This window comes from Phoca vitulina, unplaced genomic scaffold, assembly GCF_004348235.1.
Source record: "Phoca vitulina isolate PV1807 unplaced genomic scaffold, GSC_HSeal_1.0 scaffold3, whole genome shotgun sequence".
NCBI lineage: Eukaryota > Metazoa > Chordata > Mammalia > Carnivora > Phocidae > Phoca > Phoca vitulina.
In genome coordinates this window covers 67,832,425-67,853,079 of record NW_022589706.1, presented here as the reverse complement: position 1 = coordinate 67,853,079, position 20,655 = coordinate 67,832,425, and the positions used below count along the sequence as shown (strand labels likewise).

The window sequence follows — 20,655 nt, the reverse complement described above, 5'->3', positions numbered from 1 at the left end:
ACCAGAGAACAAATACCATGAAGCTGTGTGAGCTGAACAGAGATTCCAGATTTTACCCCATCGTGGAGAATCCTGACGAGTCAAAGAGGAGAGTTCTCATTAAACATCTGAGTGTTTGCCTGAGCCTAACAATGACTGCATCCAGTAAGGTAAGGCTAATCTACACACACTCCAACAAAGCCTTAACAAAAATCCCATCCTTGATATAACTAACTCCATGCCAGAACAGAAGTCAATGCTTTCTAAGGAAGACAACAAAATCTGTTCATAACATAGCAGCCCAGCATAAAAAACAAACAACAATAAGAACTAGATATGTGAAGAAGGTGGAATATAGGACCAATACATGAGTGAAAATCCAAAAAACAGAGATGACCTAGATGTTGAATTGGCAACCAATGACTAAAACAGTTACTGTAAACCTGTTCAAGATTATCAAGGAAAAAAATGAGCATAGCAAATAAACTCATGGCAAATCTCAAAAAAAAAAAAAGAACCATTAAGCAGAACAAAAACATACAAGATATGAATAAAAATTGCCTGGATTGGGCCTAACAGAAGTGTGGACCCTGGACATTAAGGTCAATGAACTTGGAGGTAGGGCAAAAGAAACTATCCAAACTGAAGTACAGAGGAAAAAATATTAAAATATAAATGAACAGAAACTCAAGTGGTCTAAAATAGAGTTCTAGAAGAGTAGGAGAAAAAGATCAAGGAAGAGTAAATAGTTGAAGAAATAGTGGCTGAAATTTTTCTAAATTTGGTAGAAGAGTATCAGTCTTCAGATCTAAGAAGCTCAATGAATCCAGGAAGATAAACACAAAGTAAAACTTCACTTAAGCACGTTATAGATAAATTCCAGATAAAAAATATAAAGAGAGAAAAAAGGCAGACGGACATTGATTCAGAAGAGAAGGGAACTACCTCAACTTAATAAAAGGGCATCTCTGAAAAACCTACAACTAACATCACACTAAATGGTGAAAGAATGAAAGCTTTCCCTTGAGATCAGGAATAAAGCAAGAATGTCTGTTCTTGTAACTTTTATGAAACATTTTACCATAAGTTCTAGTCAGGCAAATATGTATATGTATGTATGTATATATATATATATATATATATATATATATATATATTCATAGAGACATATTTCTCCTATGTAGAAAATTATTAAAAATCCACAAAAGTGCTACTAGAACTTACAAGCAAGTATAGCAAGGTTACAATATACAAAAAGCAATTGTATTTCTGCACACTAGCAATGAACTACTCAAAGATGAAATTAAGAAAACAATTCCACTTACAATAGCATCAAAAATAAGCACATGCTCAGGAATAGATTTAACGAAGGAAGTACAAAAATTACAAAGTATCACTGAAAGAAAGACAACCTAAATAAATGGAAAGCGTTCATCGACTGGAAGACTTAATATTGTTAGAATGGCAATACTCCCTAAATCGATCGACAGCGTCAACACAATCCCAGTCAAAATCCCACCTGCCTTTTTTTGCAGAAATTTAAAACTGTTTTTAAAATTCATGTGGAAATGCAAGAAACTCAGAATAGCTAAAACAATACTGAAAAATAAATGGAGGGCTCAGTACTCACATTATCCAATATCAAAGCTTATTACAAACTACAGTAAGTGAGACTGTATTTGACCAGCATAAGAATAGTGCTATAGATCAATGGAATGGAATTTAGAGTTTAGAAATAAACCTGTACGTTTATGGTCAACTAATTTTTGACAAGGGTGCCAAGCAATTCAATGGGAAAAGAATATTCTTTTCAACAAATGATGGTAAGATAAATGGATAGCCATAGGCAAACAGGTAAAGTTGGGCCCCTATCTCATACCAGATATAAAAATCAACTCAAAAATGGATCAAAGACTTAAAAGTAAGAGCTAAAACTGTAAAACTATTAAAAGAAAGCAAAGGCATATATTCTCATGACCTGGGATTATCTTGCCAATGTAGTAAGGCAAGAAAGAGAAGTGAAGTCACCCAGATTGAATATTAAGTAGAAGTATGTTTACTTGCAGAAAACTTGGATTTTATGTAGAAGATCATGATGAATCTACAAAAAAAGCTATTGGAGGTAATTAGTGAACTTAGCAAGATCTGAGGCAAATATACAGAAAAATCAATTGTTGTTTTTCTATGTACTAACTAAAATGCTTAACTATATAAAGTTTAAGAAATTTTGTTCACATAAAAACACGAAAAGTGATTGAAAAGAGAGGCTATGGGGTGCCTGGGTGGCTCAGTCGGTTGAGTGTCCGATTCTTGGTTTCAGCTCAGGTCATGATCTCAGGGTCGTGGGCTTGAGCTTTGCAGGCGGCACTGCACTAAGATTAAGATTCTCTCCCTCTCCTTCTGCCCCTGTACCCCATGCTCTACCTCTCTATGTCTAAAAAAAAAAGAGAGAGAGGCTATGAATCAGAAGATTAGCATTCATAATATATAACAAATTCCCACCAATAAGTAAGACAAGGACAGGGGAAAAAATAGAACAATAGAAAAATGCACAAACTACTTGAACAAACTTTTTTTTTTAAAGATTTTATTTATTTATTTGACAGAGAGAGACACAGAGATAGAGGGAATACAAGCAGTGGGAGTGGGAGAGGGAGAAGCAGGCTTCCCGCCGAGCAGGGAGCCCGATGCGGGGCTCGATCCCAGGACCTGGAATTATGACCTGAGCTGAAGGCAGACGCTTAACGACTGAGCCACCCAGGCGCCCCTTGAACAAACATTTTATACAAGGAAATACCTATGGCTACTAAGCGTACAAAAAGAAGGTCACTTTTGTTGGTATCAAGAAAATGCAAATTAAGATCACAATGGAATAATATTTGATACTCCAGAATAAGCAAACATGGCGAATTCAACAATCTCACATATTCAGAGGATATAGAGGATAAGAGGAATCTCTTAAATACTGTTAATAGAAGTATCTATTGGTACAACCACTTTGAAAAACAATTTGTTAATATTACATGAAAATGAACATGCAAATCCCCTCTGACCCAGTGGTTATACTTCTTGATATATATTTTAGAGAAACAATTGCACAAGTATACCAGTAATCATGTATCTGAATATTTATAGCAGCAGGCATTCTTTATAATTATCAAAAACTGAAAGTAACTCAAATGTCCATTTAACATAGAAAGGAGAAATACATGCTGAAATATTTACACAGTGGACATTACCCTTAAAACAGTGAACTATAATATTATCCAATAGCCCAAATTTAACTTATATAACAAACCTGTATGATACAAGTAAGTTACCGGAGAAATACAGTATGATGCATTTTTCTTACATAAAGCTAAAAAATAAAAGTGAACAATATATTGTTTAGGGATACCTGTATATATGGTAAAATTATATTTAATAATGCATCTATTTTGTATGGATCAAATATAGCATGATTTAAAATATTATGATTAAGAATAAAATAAATAAATCCTGTCTCATAGACTTAGCTGAATTGCTGTTCTGATACTCATGTCTTATCAAAGAGATCATATTGTATCCATAACTTTTCTCAAACCAGTTTCTAAAAAACTTTCTTTATATCCATCCATGTATGCTTATTCTCTTCAACATATAAAATAGTATAGAAATAGCTGGGAAACTTTCACGGCATCAGAGTCATTTGCCACAAAAATGTCATGATCAGATAAAAATAGCCTTTATTAAAGTGTGTATTTTTAGATGACATTCAAACATTAGAAGCCACCCAAAATGATAACGATATTCCCTACCTCAAGGAATTTTAAATTGTAAATATACATTAATGCTACAAATGGAGTTGTAGGGGATGGAGAGAGAATTAAATGTTAACTATTAAATAAGTGCAGACACAAAACATTAATTATTTGCAATTGCATAAAAATAAGTTATTAAACAAATTACATGAGAAAGTAAGTTATCTAACTCAGATGGGTGAGACCTAGTTGCTATAGGTAGAAGTCTGGAAAGTGTTTTTATTGTGCTTGTAATATGTTACATAAATTACTTCTCTAATTTTTAAAGGTCAGCAGCAGAATATATAAACACTGTTTTAGGAAAAGAAGGCTCAGCTTCACTCCTGGTTGCAATACCAGTTACTTTATCATAAAGACCCTACACCAAACTATGGAAAGTTCTTAATAACTGTAGATTAATTGAATGATTAGATTATATCATGATTTTTTTTTCTCCTTACTTTTTTTTTCTATTAGAAATATGCATCTCATTACATTTAATTTATATTCTTCCTTCTCATTTATGATGAGATGGTGAGTTTTTTTGGGGGGAGTGGGCAGGGATGATTTACAAAATATGGTATTAAAAGAAATGTTATATGACTATATAATCTAATTACTACAAGTTCAAATCAGTATGAGACATGCTTCTAAATCAGTAGAATGTTTGAAATCCATTTTGCCTAAAAATACAAATAATAATTAAAATAATACAAAAATCAATCTAAGGGTTCCTGGGTGGCTCAGTCGGTTAAGCGTCTGCCTTTGGCTCGGGTCATGATCCTAGGGTCTGGGGATAGAACCCCGCATTGGGCTACCTGCTCCCTCTGCCTCTCCCTCTGGATTGTGCTCTCTCTCTCTCTTTTTCTCTCTCTCTGTCAAATAAATAAAATCTTAAAAAAAATCAATCTAAATGTTAAAGACCAAAGGAGGAACCCAGTTTTTTCCCAGAGTAGAGCCACTGGAGTTAGTAAACATCTGCTTTGGAATATTTAGGCTTCTTGGGACCAAATGTTTTTCTACAATAAAGCTTACTCTGTCATTCATCCACCTACAGCAGATACACTGAGTACCATATAGCTTATTGTGCAAAGATCTTTTGAATGAGAAGTTTGAACGGTTAGTTCCATAAAGAAATAAAAAGACCTTTTGGCACATTTTGTAAAAGCATGGTGAGACTTGCAAAAATACTGTGAAACAAAGAACTGGCAAAAGCAAGAAACAGAAATGCGAAAGATTTCAAATTGAGAGGGCCACAAAAAAGGGATATTTTAAAATATGAATTAGGTTTCTTATGCAAATCCACTGATTATCCTAATTATAGAGAATGACCAGCTTCAAACAGAAGCAGTTAAATCTTCTGTCACCTGAATTGGCTGCATGAGTGTTGAGGGAGGTGTACGAGGCAGGACAGAGAAAAGTACCACGATCCCTACATACTCTGGGCTATGGAAAAAGAGACAATAGCTAGATGGATAGATGGATCCATCGATCGATAGATGATAGATATAGATAATGTTTGTGAGACTAAATCACAGTGTCACCTGCAGAGATCTTTTAAATTCCTAAATACTAAAACAATCTCATGACTGAAAGAGTTGAGTAGGCAAAAAGCAGACCAGCAGATTGCTCATAGCCCAACAATCTTTGATCCAGTGTAAATTGGAAGAACTATCCACAGCCAAAGAGCCCCTGGTGTGACTCATAATTAGGTTTATGCTACTGATGAAATAAGCTCATTAAGGGATGTTAAAAATGTAAATAGAAATTTTAAAACCAAATTATTGGAAAATATAAGTTTAAAAATAGAAAATTAAGCATGGTAAAATGGTGACAGGCAGCATAAAGGCAAATGTAATGATCCCAGACAAGCATTTTGCTGAAATCTAAAAATCCTTTGTACATTTCCAAACTGATTATGGTGGATGGAGAGCAGGTACTTTGAAGTGTTTAGCTTTCCATGGGGTCGTAACCCTCCAAACAGCAGACTGCATTTGGGATTCTCTTTCAGGGTAATAACACTGTTTCTTTTGGGCAGCAGCATGTACTGAAAAAAGCTTGTATTGATTCTTTGGATTTTCCAAGTTAATAGGTAAAAGGTTTGTTCTAGGGAAAACCAGGCAGCTTTGGTTATTTAAGAACACCAGCCTAGCTTGCCGACCATGAAAAATAGAAGGTAGAAAAAGGATTCTAGTTTGACTTACACAACTTGAAGTCTTGTGGATAATGAACTAAGAGAAGCATTGTAAATAATCTACTGTATACTGTACTTTTGATTGAAATGTTTTAGAAACCCAGTCTTCCAGGGATCTAGTAAAAAGACTAAATTAAAAAAAAAGTTCCATTAATTAGTGATTTGTCATTTGAAGCATACCCTGACCAAAACTATGACCTAATCATATCCATTCTTATCCTGAACCAAGAGTAGACTGAGCAACAAAGGATTCATTTAAATAATGACCACAACAAATATTTTCTTTAAGAAATAAAAGACAACAATCGACCAGTTAACATTGTCTATACTAGTCCTTAAAACTCATATTAATAAATTGCTTGCCATCCTATTTATAAAAGGCTGGATGTTTAAACTTGTATACTGATAATCTGTGGCTTGAACTGACCCAATAGCATGAAAATAATAGGTACTGTGGATATTCACTAGACATCAAGGTACACCAGCAAAACCCCCACCATAAATTAGCCAATAGCATGTAATTTTTTTCTAGGAAGTTGGAGAAGATTTTGTGTTTGGGGAGACTTTATGAAATGAAGGACCTTTATGATTTTGTTTCCTGTCATCTCCTTTTTGAGATGAATTTAGGGATTCAAAGAGGAACAAGAGGAAAATGAAACACAGTCATGGCTACCTCTGAAAAATTCAAACTTTCTCAGAGAAAGAGGATTATTTTGCAACTCTCCTATCAGCCTCCCGCACCTCACCTAATAACCACCTATGCCTCCCTGACTTGATAATCATTCTTTACCTTGTACCTAAGGGTGACTACAAACTAAAAATGATAAAAATATATACATGTATTAATGAATTCATAAATGCCTCAAGGAAAGGACTAAGTTTCCCACGGGATTTAATTTATAGATAAGAATATTAATTAATCCTTCACAAAAGAATAGTTCATTCCTGTTGCCACTCATTTATCTCATGAGGAACACTTTTGTTTTAATTACAAAATGATGATTGCATGGAAACACATTCCAACAAAAACCTACCTGAGCTAAGTTTGACCATCACTAACAGCGAAATTATGAAACTATGGTATAGTACATCATTGTACACTAAATGCCTCAAATACATAGCAATTAAATCCCCACCAAATTCAACGATGAAGAGATAAACATATTCTAAATACATCAGAAATATCATGTGTTTTTAATGACAAATGTTTACTACTTTTGTAAATCCAACCTGCTCATTCCTAAACTCAGTAACATATGTGGTCAATTTCTTCTCTCTCTTTCTGCCCCTCTCTCTCCTATAAATTTGTAAAAAGTAATTCATTTTAAAAGGAGAATAAATGTTAAAGGCAAGAATATATCCTAACAAGCCTAATTTTGTTGATGTCAATAATTAGAGAGGAAATCAATCAAATAAAGCCTTATATGGTTCAATAATTCAATTACTAAGTTCCTGAGGATAAACACATGCTTGAAGTTTAAAAAAAAAAAAAGAACAGTTTTCAGATAACACCACCAGTCAGGGTAAATGTTCTCCCTAGCACACTATCCTCATTGAAGAACATCATTAAAATTTCATGGATAACAATATCCAAAAGGTGGAAACATTCAAAGTGCCTATGGACAGATGAATAGATAAACAAAATGTGATATATAGGTATCTATCATCTATCTATCTACAATGGAATATTATTCAGCCTTAAAAAGGAAAGGAATTCTGCCACATGCTACAATATAAATGGATGAAAAAGGGAAAAGAAGGAAAGGGAAGAAAGGGAAAAGAGGGGTTTCTCTCAGCTTCATAGCCATCATAAACACATTTTTTTTTCCCCCCAGCTCTGTAAGTCAGACCTATAAGGTTATTTCTGATGATGAAAGGCTGCCTCCTGAACAAGATTTTCATTCTCTTCTTTTACTCCACACATGCAGGCAAATGAAGAGATTGCATTTCTGTGTCTGGAGTTTTTGTTTCTGTTTTTTCCCTGAATGAAGCAGAAGGGGAGGAACAGAGACTGGGAAACCTACATAAGCGAAACAAAATAATAAGGAAAAGTTTCCCTGACTAGAGAGGCAGGTAACAGAGTTGTTGATTAATGCTCAAGCCAGACTGCCTACTTTGAGATTTTGACACTACAACTATTAGCCATTCGTTTGTTCATTAAATGTGGCTTCGCCTTCCATACAATAAGTATAATGATATAACCTATCTCACAGCGTTGTTGTGAGACCAAATGAATTAATATAATATATATAAAACACTTGCTGCTGATGATGATTACATGATTCAGAGAGTTAGTAGGATTTTTTATGAAGGGAATAGATATATATCTCCCAATTTTTGCCATATATGCAAATAGAGATGACTCCTTTTTCACTTCTTTAATGTGAAATATACGTATGCACAATATGAAAGAAGAAATAATAAAAATTGAAAGTAAGTACTTAGATTTAATAAAAAGATTCTTGATATGTAAATCACACATGGATAAAACATTAGTCATTTTATATTTAGTTTGGCTAATAGTCCAATAAGTTCATCTGAACACTAATCTCCTTAAGAAAACAACTTATTTTCAAACAAAATTTACGTTTGTAATTCATTAATATTTTAGTGTAAGTACCTTTACCTCAAAATTCTACATAATATTTAAACTTGGATAGAAGTATTAGTTTTATAAAAGAATCATGTAAAAATATATTTAAAACAAATTTTGAAAAGCAATCACGCAAAGCTCAGATGATGGGGAATTTCTGATATTCTGATACTTTAATTTTCTGGTTAATTTAGATTTTAAGAAGAAACTCTTTTTTTATATACCAACTTTTGCAATTAAAGTCTTTGTCAGGCATAATTAATTTGCATTCCATCGTGGGCACTGTATGGTAATTGTAATTGAGTTTTTGATGATAGATGATGATACAGTGTCTCAGAGTCGCAAATTATTGTGTATATATGATATTTTCACTGCAAAATTTTAGGACAATCAGCTGAATGTGTCCCCATTCCGGGGGATATGTATAGAGTTTGCTTTTTGATCCAACCTATTTTTAAAATTTTAAAGCTAATGATAGTATATTTTTAAGAGACACATTGACTAGAAATGTATAACATATTATATATAATATATATTTATATATTTACAAGTAATAATTCTTAAAGTTACTTAAATATAACTGTTTTCATAAATTTGTTTTATTTTACCTAATTTTATTTTATTTTTTGTTTCTTTTCCCCACACTCTGACTTCAGCCTATTCAGGGACATTGTAAACTGTTTCTATTCCAGTAGGTGTCAGGCTCTCCCAGTGTGCAGACCAGAAAGCCTCAGAAAAGGGAGGCTCACAGATGCTATGATGCTTAATTCTATACTTAACTCCAGTTGTTCCTGTAAACTGACTCTTTTAGCATCTTGTCTTAAATAATAAGTGTTTAAAATAATATTTTCATATTGAAAAATCCAAAAGGAAATACAAAAATTTCTCATTTAATCACCTAGGATTATATAAGGACTTATTAAATTCTAGCATGTATAATACAGTATGTATTTATATATTCAGTAGTAATTTAGGGAGGAGAAATATGAAAGGAATGAAATAAACGGAAGTGATTAATGAGAAAAAATTAATACACAGAATATACTCCACTGACTGTTGGTTTTCACTGACAGTAATCTAGTAGATGCATTTATTTCCCAAGGAAACTAAAAAAAAATACTCTTTAACATAATGGTGTGTTTCTCTTGGGAATTTTACAGCTTGTGAAAGTAATCCCCTTTGGATGCTATTAGGTTTGATAATAACTTTGCAAAATACTATGACATAGATTGAATGTTTGTGCTCCCCCAAATTTTATATGTTAAAATCCAAATGCCCAATATAATATTGGGACTGGGACCATTGGGAGATAGCAGTGCCCTCTTGATGGGATTAGTGCTCTTATTTTTTTTTTAAGATTTTATTTATTTATTTATTTGTCATAGAGAGAGAGAGAGAGTGCACATGCAAGGGGAGTGGCAAGCAGAGGGAGAAGCAGGCTCCCTGCTGAGCAGAGAACCCAATGCAGGACTTGATCCCAGGACCCTGGGATCATGACCTGAGCTGAAGGCACCCAGGCGTCCCTGGGATTAGTATGCTTATTAAAGAGGCCCTAGAGAGATCCCTCATATCTTCTGTCATGTTTAAAATCTAGAAACCCAGAAAAGGGCTCTCCCCCCCGCCGGCCCATGCTAGTCTCAGACATCCGGCTTTCAAAACTGTGAGAGGTAAATTTCTGTTGTTTATAACCCAGTCTGTGTTGTTTTGGTATAGCAGCCTCAAGGAACTGAGACAATATATAAATTTAATTGATCAGATTTTTCACACCCAAAACCTACTCATAGTTCACAAAAATAAGCAGAAAAATGCATATTACAATGGTAGAATTAATTTAATGGTTAGTTATTGTAATTTTAAACATTATTTTTTAAAAAGTGGTGTTCAAAATTTTTACTTACAAGTGGTCTAGTGAATGCTTTGGAGAACTTACCATTTTAGACATTATATTAGAAGTCATAATTCATTTAAAGTAAGCTTTCTATTTGTACATAAAGCAAGTTATGTAGCTTATAGAAAAAGAGTAAATAAATGAAGTTCTAAAAGAAAGGACATTAAACTTAGTGAATAAAATGTTCCTCTTGTTTGGTATTCAACTTTTATTTCATTTCTGGCACTTTCATTAACATTTTACCATATTTATGACCATTATGTATACAAAATAAAATAAAAAACTAAAAAGTAGAAAATTCTCTGACTAACCTTGGTTTCTGCTCTATTCTCTCCTCCCTTTCATTAAAAAAAAAAACAAATAAACCACAAAAGCAAACAAACAAATAAAAACAAACAAAAAACTCTCCTTAGCCAAGTGTCCATCTTTTCATATTTTCCAAATTTATATCTCTAGTCTTGATCTTTGCTCTGAACTCCAAATCCATCCAATGATTCGTTATCGCACAGAGTTTTGCTGAGCTCTCTTTCTATGGGCCTGGCACAGTTGGGGGTAATAAATAGAATAGTAAATAAGAAACACAAGGTTCCCGGGTGGTTCAATATTCACAAATCAATAAACATGATATACCACATTAATAAAAGAGAGGATAAGAACCATATGATCCTGTTGATAGATGCAGATAAAGGATTTGACAAAATATAGCATCCATTCTTGATAAAAACCCTCAACAAAGCAGGGATAGAGGGAACATAACTCAACATCATAAAGACCATATATGAAAGACCCACAGCTAATATCATCCTCAATGGGGAAAAACGGAGAGCTTTTCCTCTACAGTCAGGAACAACACAAGGGTGTCCACTCACCATTGTTATTTAACATAGTACCAGAAGCCCCTAGCCTCAGCAATCAGACAACAATAAGAAATAAAAGGCACCCAGATCAGAAAGGAAAATGTCAAACTTTCACTATTTGCAGACAGCAGGATACTCTATGTAGAAAACCCAAAAACTCCACCAAAAAATTGCTAGAACTCATACATGAATTCAGCAAAGTTGCAGGATATTAAATCAATGTACAGAGATCTGTTGCATTTCTGTACATCAATAATGAAGCAGCAGAAAAAGAAATCAAGGAATCAGTTCCATTTGCAATTGCACCAAAAACAAGATAAGATACCTATGAATAAACCTAACTAAAGAGGTAAAAGATCTGTACTCTGAAAACTATAGAACACTGATGAAAGAAATCAAAGAGGACACAAAGAAATGGAAAAGCCTTCCATGCTCATGGATTGGAAGAACAAACATTGTTAAAATATCCACACTTCCCAAAACAATCTACACGTTTAATGCAGTCTCAATCAAAATACCACCAGTATTTTTCACAGAGCTAGAACAAATAATCCTAAAATTTGTATGGAACTACAAAAGACCCTGAATAGCCAAAAGAATCCTGAAAAAGAAAAGCAAATCTGGAGGTATCACAATTCCAGACTTCAAGCTATATTACACAGCTATAGTCATCAAGACAGCATGGTATTAGCACAAAAACAGACACAAAGATCAATGGAACAGAATAAAGAACCCAGAAATGGACCCACACCTGTATGGTCAACTAATCTTCTTCGACAAAGCAGGAAAGAATATCCAGTGGAAAGAAGACAGTCTCTTCAACAAATGGTGGGAACACTGGACAGCAACATGCAGAAGAATGAAACTGAACCACTTTCTTACACCATACACAAAAATAAATTCAAAATGGATGATATCCTAAATATGAGACAGGAAACCATCAAAATCCTAGAGGAGAACACAGGCAGTTACCTCTGACCTCAGCCATAGCTACTTCTTACTAGACATGTCGCTGGAGTCAAGGGAAACAAAAGCAAAAATGAACTATTGGGACCTCATCAAGTGAAAAGCTCCTATACAATGAAGGAAACAATCAACAAAACTAAAAGCAACCTACAGAATGGGAGAAGATATTTGCAAATGACATATCTGATAAAGGGTTAATATCCAAAATCTATAAAGAATTTACCAAACTCAACACCCCCAAAAATAAACAATCTAGTTAAGAAAGGAGCAGAAGACATGAACAGACATTTTTCCAAAGAAGACATAAGAATGGCAAACAGACACATGAAAAAATGCTCAACATCACTCATCATCAGGGAAATACAAATCAAAACCACAATGAGATACCACCTCACAACTGTCAGAATGGCTAAAATGAACAACACAGGAAACAACAGATGTTGGCGAGGATGTGGAGAAAGGGGAAACCTCTTACACTGCTGGTGGGAATGCAAGCTGGTGCAGTCACTGTGGAAAACAGTATGGAGATTCCTCAACAAGTAAAAATAGAACTTCCCTATGACCCAGCAATTGCACGACTAGGTATTTACCCAAAAGAAACAAAAATACTGATTTGAAGGGATACATGCACCCCAATATTTATAGCAGCATTATCAACAATAGGCAAACTATGGAAAGAGCCCAAATGTTCACCAACTGATGAATGGATAAAGAAGTGGTACACACACACACACACACACACACACACACACACAATGGAATACTACTCAGCCATCAAAAAGAATGAAATCTTGCCATTTGCAACAACATGGATGGAGCTAGAATGTTATTATGCTAAGTGAAATAAGTGAGTCAGAGAAACACAAACACCATATGATTTCACTCATATGTGGAATGTAAGAAACAAAATAGATGGGGCGCCTGGGTGGCTCAGTCATTAAGCGTCTGCCTTCAGCTCAGGTCATGATCCCAGGGTCCTGGGATCGAGCCCTGCATCAGGCTCCCTGCTCAGCAGGAAGCCTGCTTCTTCCTCTCCCACTCCCCCTGCTTGTGTTCCTGCTCTCGCTATCTCTCTTTCTCTCTGTCAAATAAATAAATAAAATCTTAAAAAAAAAAAAAAAAACAGATGAACATAGGGGAAGGAAAAAAAGAGAGAGAGAGAGAGAGGGAAGCAAACCATAAGAGACTCTTTACTAGAGAGAAACCTGAGGGTTGCCGGAAGGGAGGTGAGGGGTGGATTGGCTCTATCAGTGACGGGTATTAAGGAGGCCACTTGTGATGAGCACTGGGTGTTATATGCAAGTGATGAACTACTAAATTCTACTCCTGAAACCAAAAAAAAAAAAGAAAGAAAGAAAGGCAAGGTTCCCATTTTCATGGGATATATATTCTATTGTGGAAAGACAGAAAAGACACAGCTGTCTACATAAATAAACCCAATAAGTTCATATTAGTGCCATGAAGAAAAAAATAAGGGTGATACAGTAAGAACGGCAAATTTACACCAGGTAATCAGAGTTTTCATTGAGGGACATTAAAGCTGAAGTTGCATGAGGAAAAGAATTCTCTTTCCATATACTGAAAGAAGAGCATTCTAGCTAGAGCAAAGAGGAAGTTTCCTTGAGATACATATGAACTGGACAAGTTCAGTACCCGGAGAGGCCAGTGTGGCCAGAGGAAAGAAGCTGAATGAACTTGGGAGCATGATGAAGATGAGATGATAGAGATAGTCAGGAGTCATATCAAGCAAGACCCTGTGGGCCATGGTAAGGATTTGGGATTTTATTCTAAATGAAATGGAAAGCTACTGAGTGATTTTTAGCATGTGAGCAAAATGTTAAATTCCACAGATTTTAAGATGACATCTCTGAAATCAAGAATATATTTTAAAATCAATGGTATCCTTCAGTCACTATTGTCAGACTGCCGTTATTGCCCTTGCCTTAGAGACACCTTAACCAGTTTCATTTACATTTTCATTTTAAGTATGCAAAAGAGTGACATGTATATATATACATATACATAAAATAATCTCTAAGACATAAATAAGTCTAAATATTCTAAGAAATAATGTCATACTTTTCTTTCTTATAGTATGTAAAACAATGTGTCACAAAGGATGAAGTCTTAACATCAAATAAATCCATTAATCCGATTTAAAAGTTTTGACACCTTAAATTTACACAATGATATGTATCAAATTTATTTATTTTTTTAAAGTTGAAAGGATCTCTCGCTTGTGTGGAACATGGATTACAGGGGGCAAGAGTGGTAACATGTGGACAAGCTAGGAGTCTGGTGGTAGATAATGGTGGCTAAGAGAGGATGGTGTAGTGAACGTGGAGAGAGATTTGAGATATACTGGAAGGAGTACCAAGAAGACTTCTTGATAGATTAGATAAAAGTTAGGAGGGAAAGAAAAATGTCATGGATATATCAAGGGTTGCTACTTATGGAGCTAGACATTTACTGAGATGGGAAGATTCACGTAGGTGTATGCAGGGTTTGGGATTGTGGGAGAAGTTAAGTAGGTAATTGATGTCTATCTATACCTCATTTTACCTAGTATCCTTTCAGGGAAGGCTTACCCACCTTCAAGGTAGGCCGTGCACTCTGTTACATATTCTCGTAAGCTTCATTCAGAATGTTTACCACTATTTGGATTCAACATCAGCATTTGTGATTCACTGTTTTTCTTCTTCATGTCCTTCCCACTGGATCATAGACTCAACAAGGGCAGAAGAGGTGGCAGTTTTGTTCACCATGTTACCTTCAGCGCAAGCACTATGCTGGGGACAGATGAGGTCCTCAGCAAATAATTATCCAATGCATAAATAGGTTAATTCTAATTTCTTCTTTTTATCCTGCCTATTTCAGAGTGCTTGGTCACCGACCAACCACCACTCTACCAGATAGGAAACCACAGCTCTGGGGTAGCAAGGAGTTTCTGCAGCGCTAAGACCAGAGAGAGTACAAGATGAGACAAAAATATGCCAGAAAAATCCTATAGACAGAGGTATTCCTTTTACCCAGTGTCACTATAAAATTCCAAGAGCAGTAAGGAAAAATGAAACAAAACAAAACAAGCACAACAACAATGAAAACCTAAAATGAATCATCTAGATTTCATCATAGAGAAATAAGAATATTTCTTTGGGAAAGATTCCTCTTTATATTCAAATATTATTCTATAAATTTTACATTCAGCTTGTTAAATATTTATTGTGTACCTATTATAACCCAGAGACTTTGTTAGCATTCAAATATGTCTCTATAAGAAAGGAGATCACAGAGTTCACTATAATTATAATACACTATTGTAAGTGCAATGATAGAATAATTCAAGGAGAGCTCTGTGGAAGTTAGAAGGGCCACCTCACAGCCTGAGAAGGCTTCCTGGAGCTATTATTATTGCTTCTCGGCCTTTTTGCTAAGATCAAGTGTATTATTATTGGGTATAAAGGAAGGGAAAAGACCATGTTAGCCAGAGGGATGAACAGGGAACAAAGATAGGTTTAATGAACAGCATATTGTGGATCAGAGATCTACAAATTTTACTGGCCAGGAAGTCAAGAAGACGAGGCTGGGGAGGCAGGCAGAAGCCAGATCAAGGATGGCATTGTATGACTAACCGGGTAAGGATTTGGGCTTTATTCTGGAAGCAAAGAATAGCCTCTGAGGGCTCTTAAGGAGGGAAATAAACTGGTCACGCTCATTTACCCACTTGGGAGATCAGACTGCACTTGCTGAAGGAGTATAATGCAGGGGTTGAAAGCTATGTCTCTGAAGCCAGCCAGCCCGGTTTGAATCTCTGCCCCGAGATTTACTTTTTTTTTAAAATTTTTTTAAATTATGTTATGTTAATCACCGTACATTACATTATTAGTTTTTGATGTAGTGTTCCATGATTCATTGTTTGCGTATAACACCCTGTGCTCCATGCAGTACATGCCCTCTTTAATACCCATCACCAGGCTAACCCATCCACCCACCCCCCTCCCCTCTAGAACCCTCAGTTTGTTCCTCAGAGTCCATAATCTCTCATGGTTCCTCTCCCCCTCTGATTTCGCCCCTTCATTCTTCCCTTCCCACTATCTTCTTCTTCTTTTTTTTTTTTTTTAACATATAATGTATTATTTGTTTCAGAGGTACAGATCTGTGATTCAACAGTCTTACACAATTCACAGCGCTCACCATAGCACATACCCTCCCCAATGTCTATCACCCAGCCACCCCATCCCTCCCACCCCCCACCACTCCAGCAACCCTCAGTTTGTTTCCTGAGATTAAGAATTCCTCATATCAGTGAGGTCATATGATACATGTCTTTCTCTGATTGACTTATTTCGCTCAGCATAATACCCTCCGAGATTTACTTTTAAGTGACATTAGTTAAATTACTTAATCTCTCTGAAAGAAATAATAACAGAATCTTCTTCATGAAGTTATGGTAGTGATCAAATGATTGAAGAAAAAAAATATATATATATTCACTCAGAACAATACAGTGCTAGGAACAGATGTTATAAAGTGTTTGCTATTGTTATTACTTGCTAATCAAATAAAAAGATGAAAGACTTTATCAAGGCTTCTTTGCATCAGCATTGCGTCCATAAGGCACAGAACTGTTTTCTCTAGCACCATTATCAATTGCATGGCATAATGAGTAAGAAGTCTTGGGCTTGATGGAAAGGATCACCAAAAGGAAACCTCAGGCTTCCCAGGACGTCAAGCTATAGAATCTCTAAGTACAGTCGGTACTTTTCTCTAGAAGTAATTTAAAATTATTTTCATTGGAAAATCCATGGGACAATGTTCTGTTTGGCAGTTTACACTTTTAATATCTTGTTTCCTCCTAACACATATTGAGTTTTTAGAAATCTGACAGATATGTTACTGCTTACTTTTTATAAGACATATCCCTGCAGGCAGAATCATTCTTCTTTTAAAAATTCTATGTATCCTTAGAAACTAGAACAGTGTTAGGCACATAATAAAACAACTAGCATTTATTTAAAAACTAGTATTTTTCAAATGATCAATTACTAGTTCTAATTATGAAACAATGTTATATAAAATTTAAGTGACATTTTAATGTGAATTTTCCCCTTCTTGTTTTGATTATATTTCATATTCTATTGATAAATCTCTTAATGACAGCACCTTTAAAAAGTTCATAATCATTTTCAAAGAGTTCTATTAAATGATTTAAAAAATAAAATTATAGAGTCTAATAAAATATGACTAATAGAAATGATCATGTAAGTGATATGGCATTTGCTATGATTATTTAATAGAGTGCATTCTGTTGTCCCTCAACATGAAAAAGTTTAATGTATATGTTAAAATGTCTGTTATGGGCAAAGTTTACCCAACCTGAGTTGAACATTTTGTAATCTGTAGCATTTGTTTTACAGTAAATTGGGATTGTTCTAAATTCCACCAAGTAAATAAGTGTTTAGTTAAAATCAGATTTACTTACATATTTTTTAAAGTTCTATAATCTCTGAAATACAGTGAAATAATGGATTTAAATAATAAAGAATACATAAATATGAATCTATTGGTTTATATTCTTCCCAGTGTCTCCTCATCTTTACGCCAACATCAGCTTTGACACAATGCCCATCACAGAGCAGGTGTAAGCTACTATCAGTAACTTAAACTATGTTATATAGTTAGTAAGATGTTTAACTCAGAACTAAGATCTCAAGGCATTATTTGATGTCTTGAAACTATTTTATTGTAAGTAAAAAGCATTTGAAAGTTTAGTTTTATAACACTAAACTACTAGTATTCCAAACAGATCACTCTGAACATTAAATAAAAACATTGACCTGCATTTTTCACAGCTATTTTGTTTGTTTGTTTGTTTTAGTATTTTTTTTGGTCCTTTTGAAAGTCTTCATTAACGATATATTTTTTTAAAGATTTTATTTATTTATTTGACAGCAAGAGAGGGAACACAAGCAGGGGGAGTGGGAGAGGGAGAAGCAGGTTTCCCGTGGAGCAGGGAGCCCAATGCGGGGCTCGATCCCAGGACCCTGGGATCATGACCTGAGCCGAAGGCAGACGCTTAATGACTGAGCCACGCAGGCGCCCCTTCATTAACAATACTTTTAAAAGTTTTATTTTTTAACTTCAACAATTCACATAGGATTTGCTCGAATTTTAAATCAAAATGAATTTGAAAAATTGGCTTTTCTATTCATCACATTCATGATAATGGCATAACTCAATATAACAGTACTAGTAAAATATGTTTCTTAGCACCTGTTCTGTGCAAAGCATGCATCTAAATATATTTGATTAATACGAATCTTGCAGGATCACCCTGTAAAGTTAGTATTTTTATCTGTACCCCCTATACCATATCTGTATTTTACATAAGAAAAAACTCAGCCTCAGGGAGCTCAATGAACTTACTCAAAGTCACCAAGCTAGACAGTACTGGAGCCAGGATTCCACGCCAGCTCTGCTTGGTTTGATCTTGATAATTATACCTTCCATAGCACCAGGCTCTGTCAATTTTTAAATCTGTTCATGTCCCAACTGTATTGTCATTTTTTCTTTCATGTTGTGGGTGTCCTTCCGAGCCCCACCAACATACCCTTGAGTTGAATAAACAACTAACAGTCACTGTGGTGTTACATTGCTTATTAGTGACTATCTCAAGTAAAGGCCCCTTTATAAGTGAATTTGATTGGTTCAATTAAAACAAAATTGCTGCATTTTTTGGTTCATCTTTTCTCCATTAGATAAAGTAATGCTTAATTACCTTATCTAACTGCAATGTGATCCAATTTCATCAGGAACATGAAAACATTTTCTGAGAGTGAGAAAATGTTAGCTTGCAATCTTATAGACTTTATAGTTAGGGAGAGAAAAAAAAATAAAAGAATTGTTTCTTACTTTCCTCTAGTTGTTTCAAAACTTGATTTTTGATAGTTGGTTTTCTGGCTTCCACTGCTGTCACCTCTGCTGAGGTATGTTTCCCGTGGGGACCGATTTCCCAGGCCGCCTGCAATTGAGTTGGGAGAGATCGCTTGTTGATTCGACTTTGTGGCAAAGCTCTGAAGAAATTTCATTGTAGAGTTGGAAAGGACCACTGACTCTGCTCTTGGGCTGAACTTGAGGCTAGGTTTGGTTGGGAGGGCAAGAGGCTGTAACTTCAGCACCCCTTCTATCTTCCCTGGGGGTGTGAGAGTTTGGTTTTTCACACCCTCAGGAGGTGTGCCTGTCTCTGAGGGAAGCAGTGTTGATTTTAGAAGACTCTCTTCAGAGGTTCTTGCCTCAGGAATTGTGGGTATCTCAGCTGATGTGATCTGAGGGGTTGGCAGCATTTTATTTAGAGGAACCGTAGCAGAGGCCATGTTCTCCTGGGAGCTTGCATCCTCAGGGGTAGTCCAAGTATGCGTGGTGTTGATAAGCCCAAAGCCCCCATTCCATAAACTAGAAAGCAGGATAAATAGCCTTGCTCTCTTCATTTCAGTAGTTTGAAGCAAGAAAGCTCATGTGAAATTGGGAGATACAGTCCTTCTGGTCTTTTCAACAGCTACTTCCACACTGAATCCGCTAAGACAGAGCTTTGCCAATTTGAGATGTGTAGAGGAAATAGGTTTCTGTGTTTTGTAGTGGACTCAGGAAGTTTGATTTCCTGTTTCTGTAGGTTTTGTGTGATCTGTGACCTCTGGTGGGATGGATCTATGGAGGTGGTGAAGGCTGTCTGACGAAGCTAAGGGTAAATGGGAAAACACAGGCAATTATTATCAGGAAAACCCATGAGAAAAACATGAAGTAACTTTCCTTTCCTATGTCCACTCATGTTTCATTGGTTGTTGATTTTGAAGAGAAATTTCACATTGATGGTAGGGAGTATGGAATTTTGTTTGGATGAGCTGAATCAAGGAGTTTAACATTTTGTTCTACTACACAGGGAAACTGAGAAAAAAAATATGACATTTCTTGTCCACTGTGTCCCATCCAGAGAATCACATTTTGTTCAAATGCTTATATGCATGCACATACAACAAACAAAAACTCATTGACAGTCTCTAACATTTTACACATCACAGGCTGAATTATGGAAAAAAATATATATATACCTCTATTTTTATAAATACACTCAGCCAAGGCATTACTTGAAGTTAATCTCAATGATGATAAGTAATAGCAAAAAAGTATAAATTTTTGAATTATACAGGTATATATGGAACTTACTTTAAATTTTGCTCTCAGAACTTTTACCAGAACCAGTTTATGGAATGAATAATCAGAATTTTGGATAATAATGGATGAAGAAAAAAAATGAAGTCACGTGAAAATAAATTAAAATGGAATCATATATAATGCTTTTGTACTTTTACTGTGGTGCAAAATGATATTAGCTGCAGATAATG

General features: G+C 35.1%; 1 protein-coding gene across 1 annotated transcript in view; it reads right to left on the bottom strand.

Moving 5' to 3' along the window:
* Window positions 1-20,655, bottom strand: part of MMRN1 (multimerin 1) — a 74,604-nt gene that overhangs the window by 40,510 nt on the left and 13,439 nt on the right. The window contains exon 2 of the mRNA XM_032398646.1: window positions 19,169-19,991. Within this exon, the coding sequence (XP_032254537.1) occupies window positions 19,169-19,743 (575 nt within the window). The 5' untranslated portion in view covers window positions 19,744-19,991. The remainder of the gene's footprint in view (window positions 1-19,168; window positions 19,992-20,655) is intronic.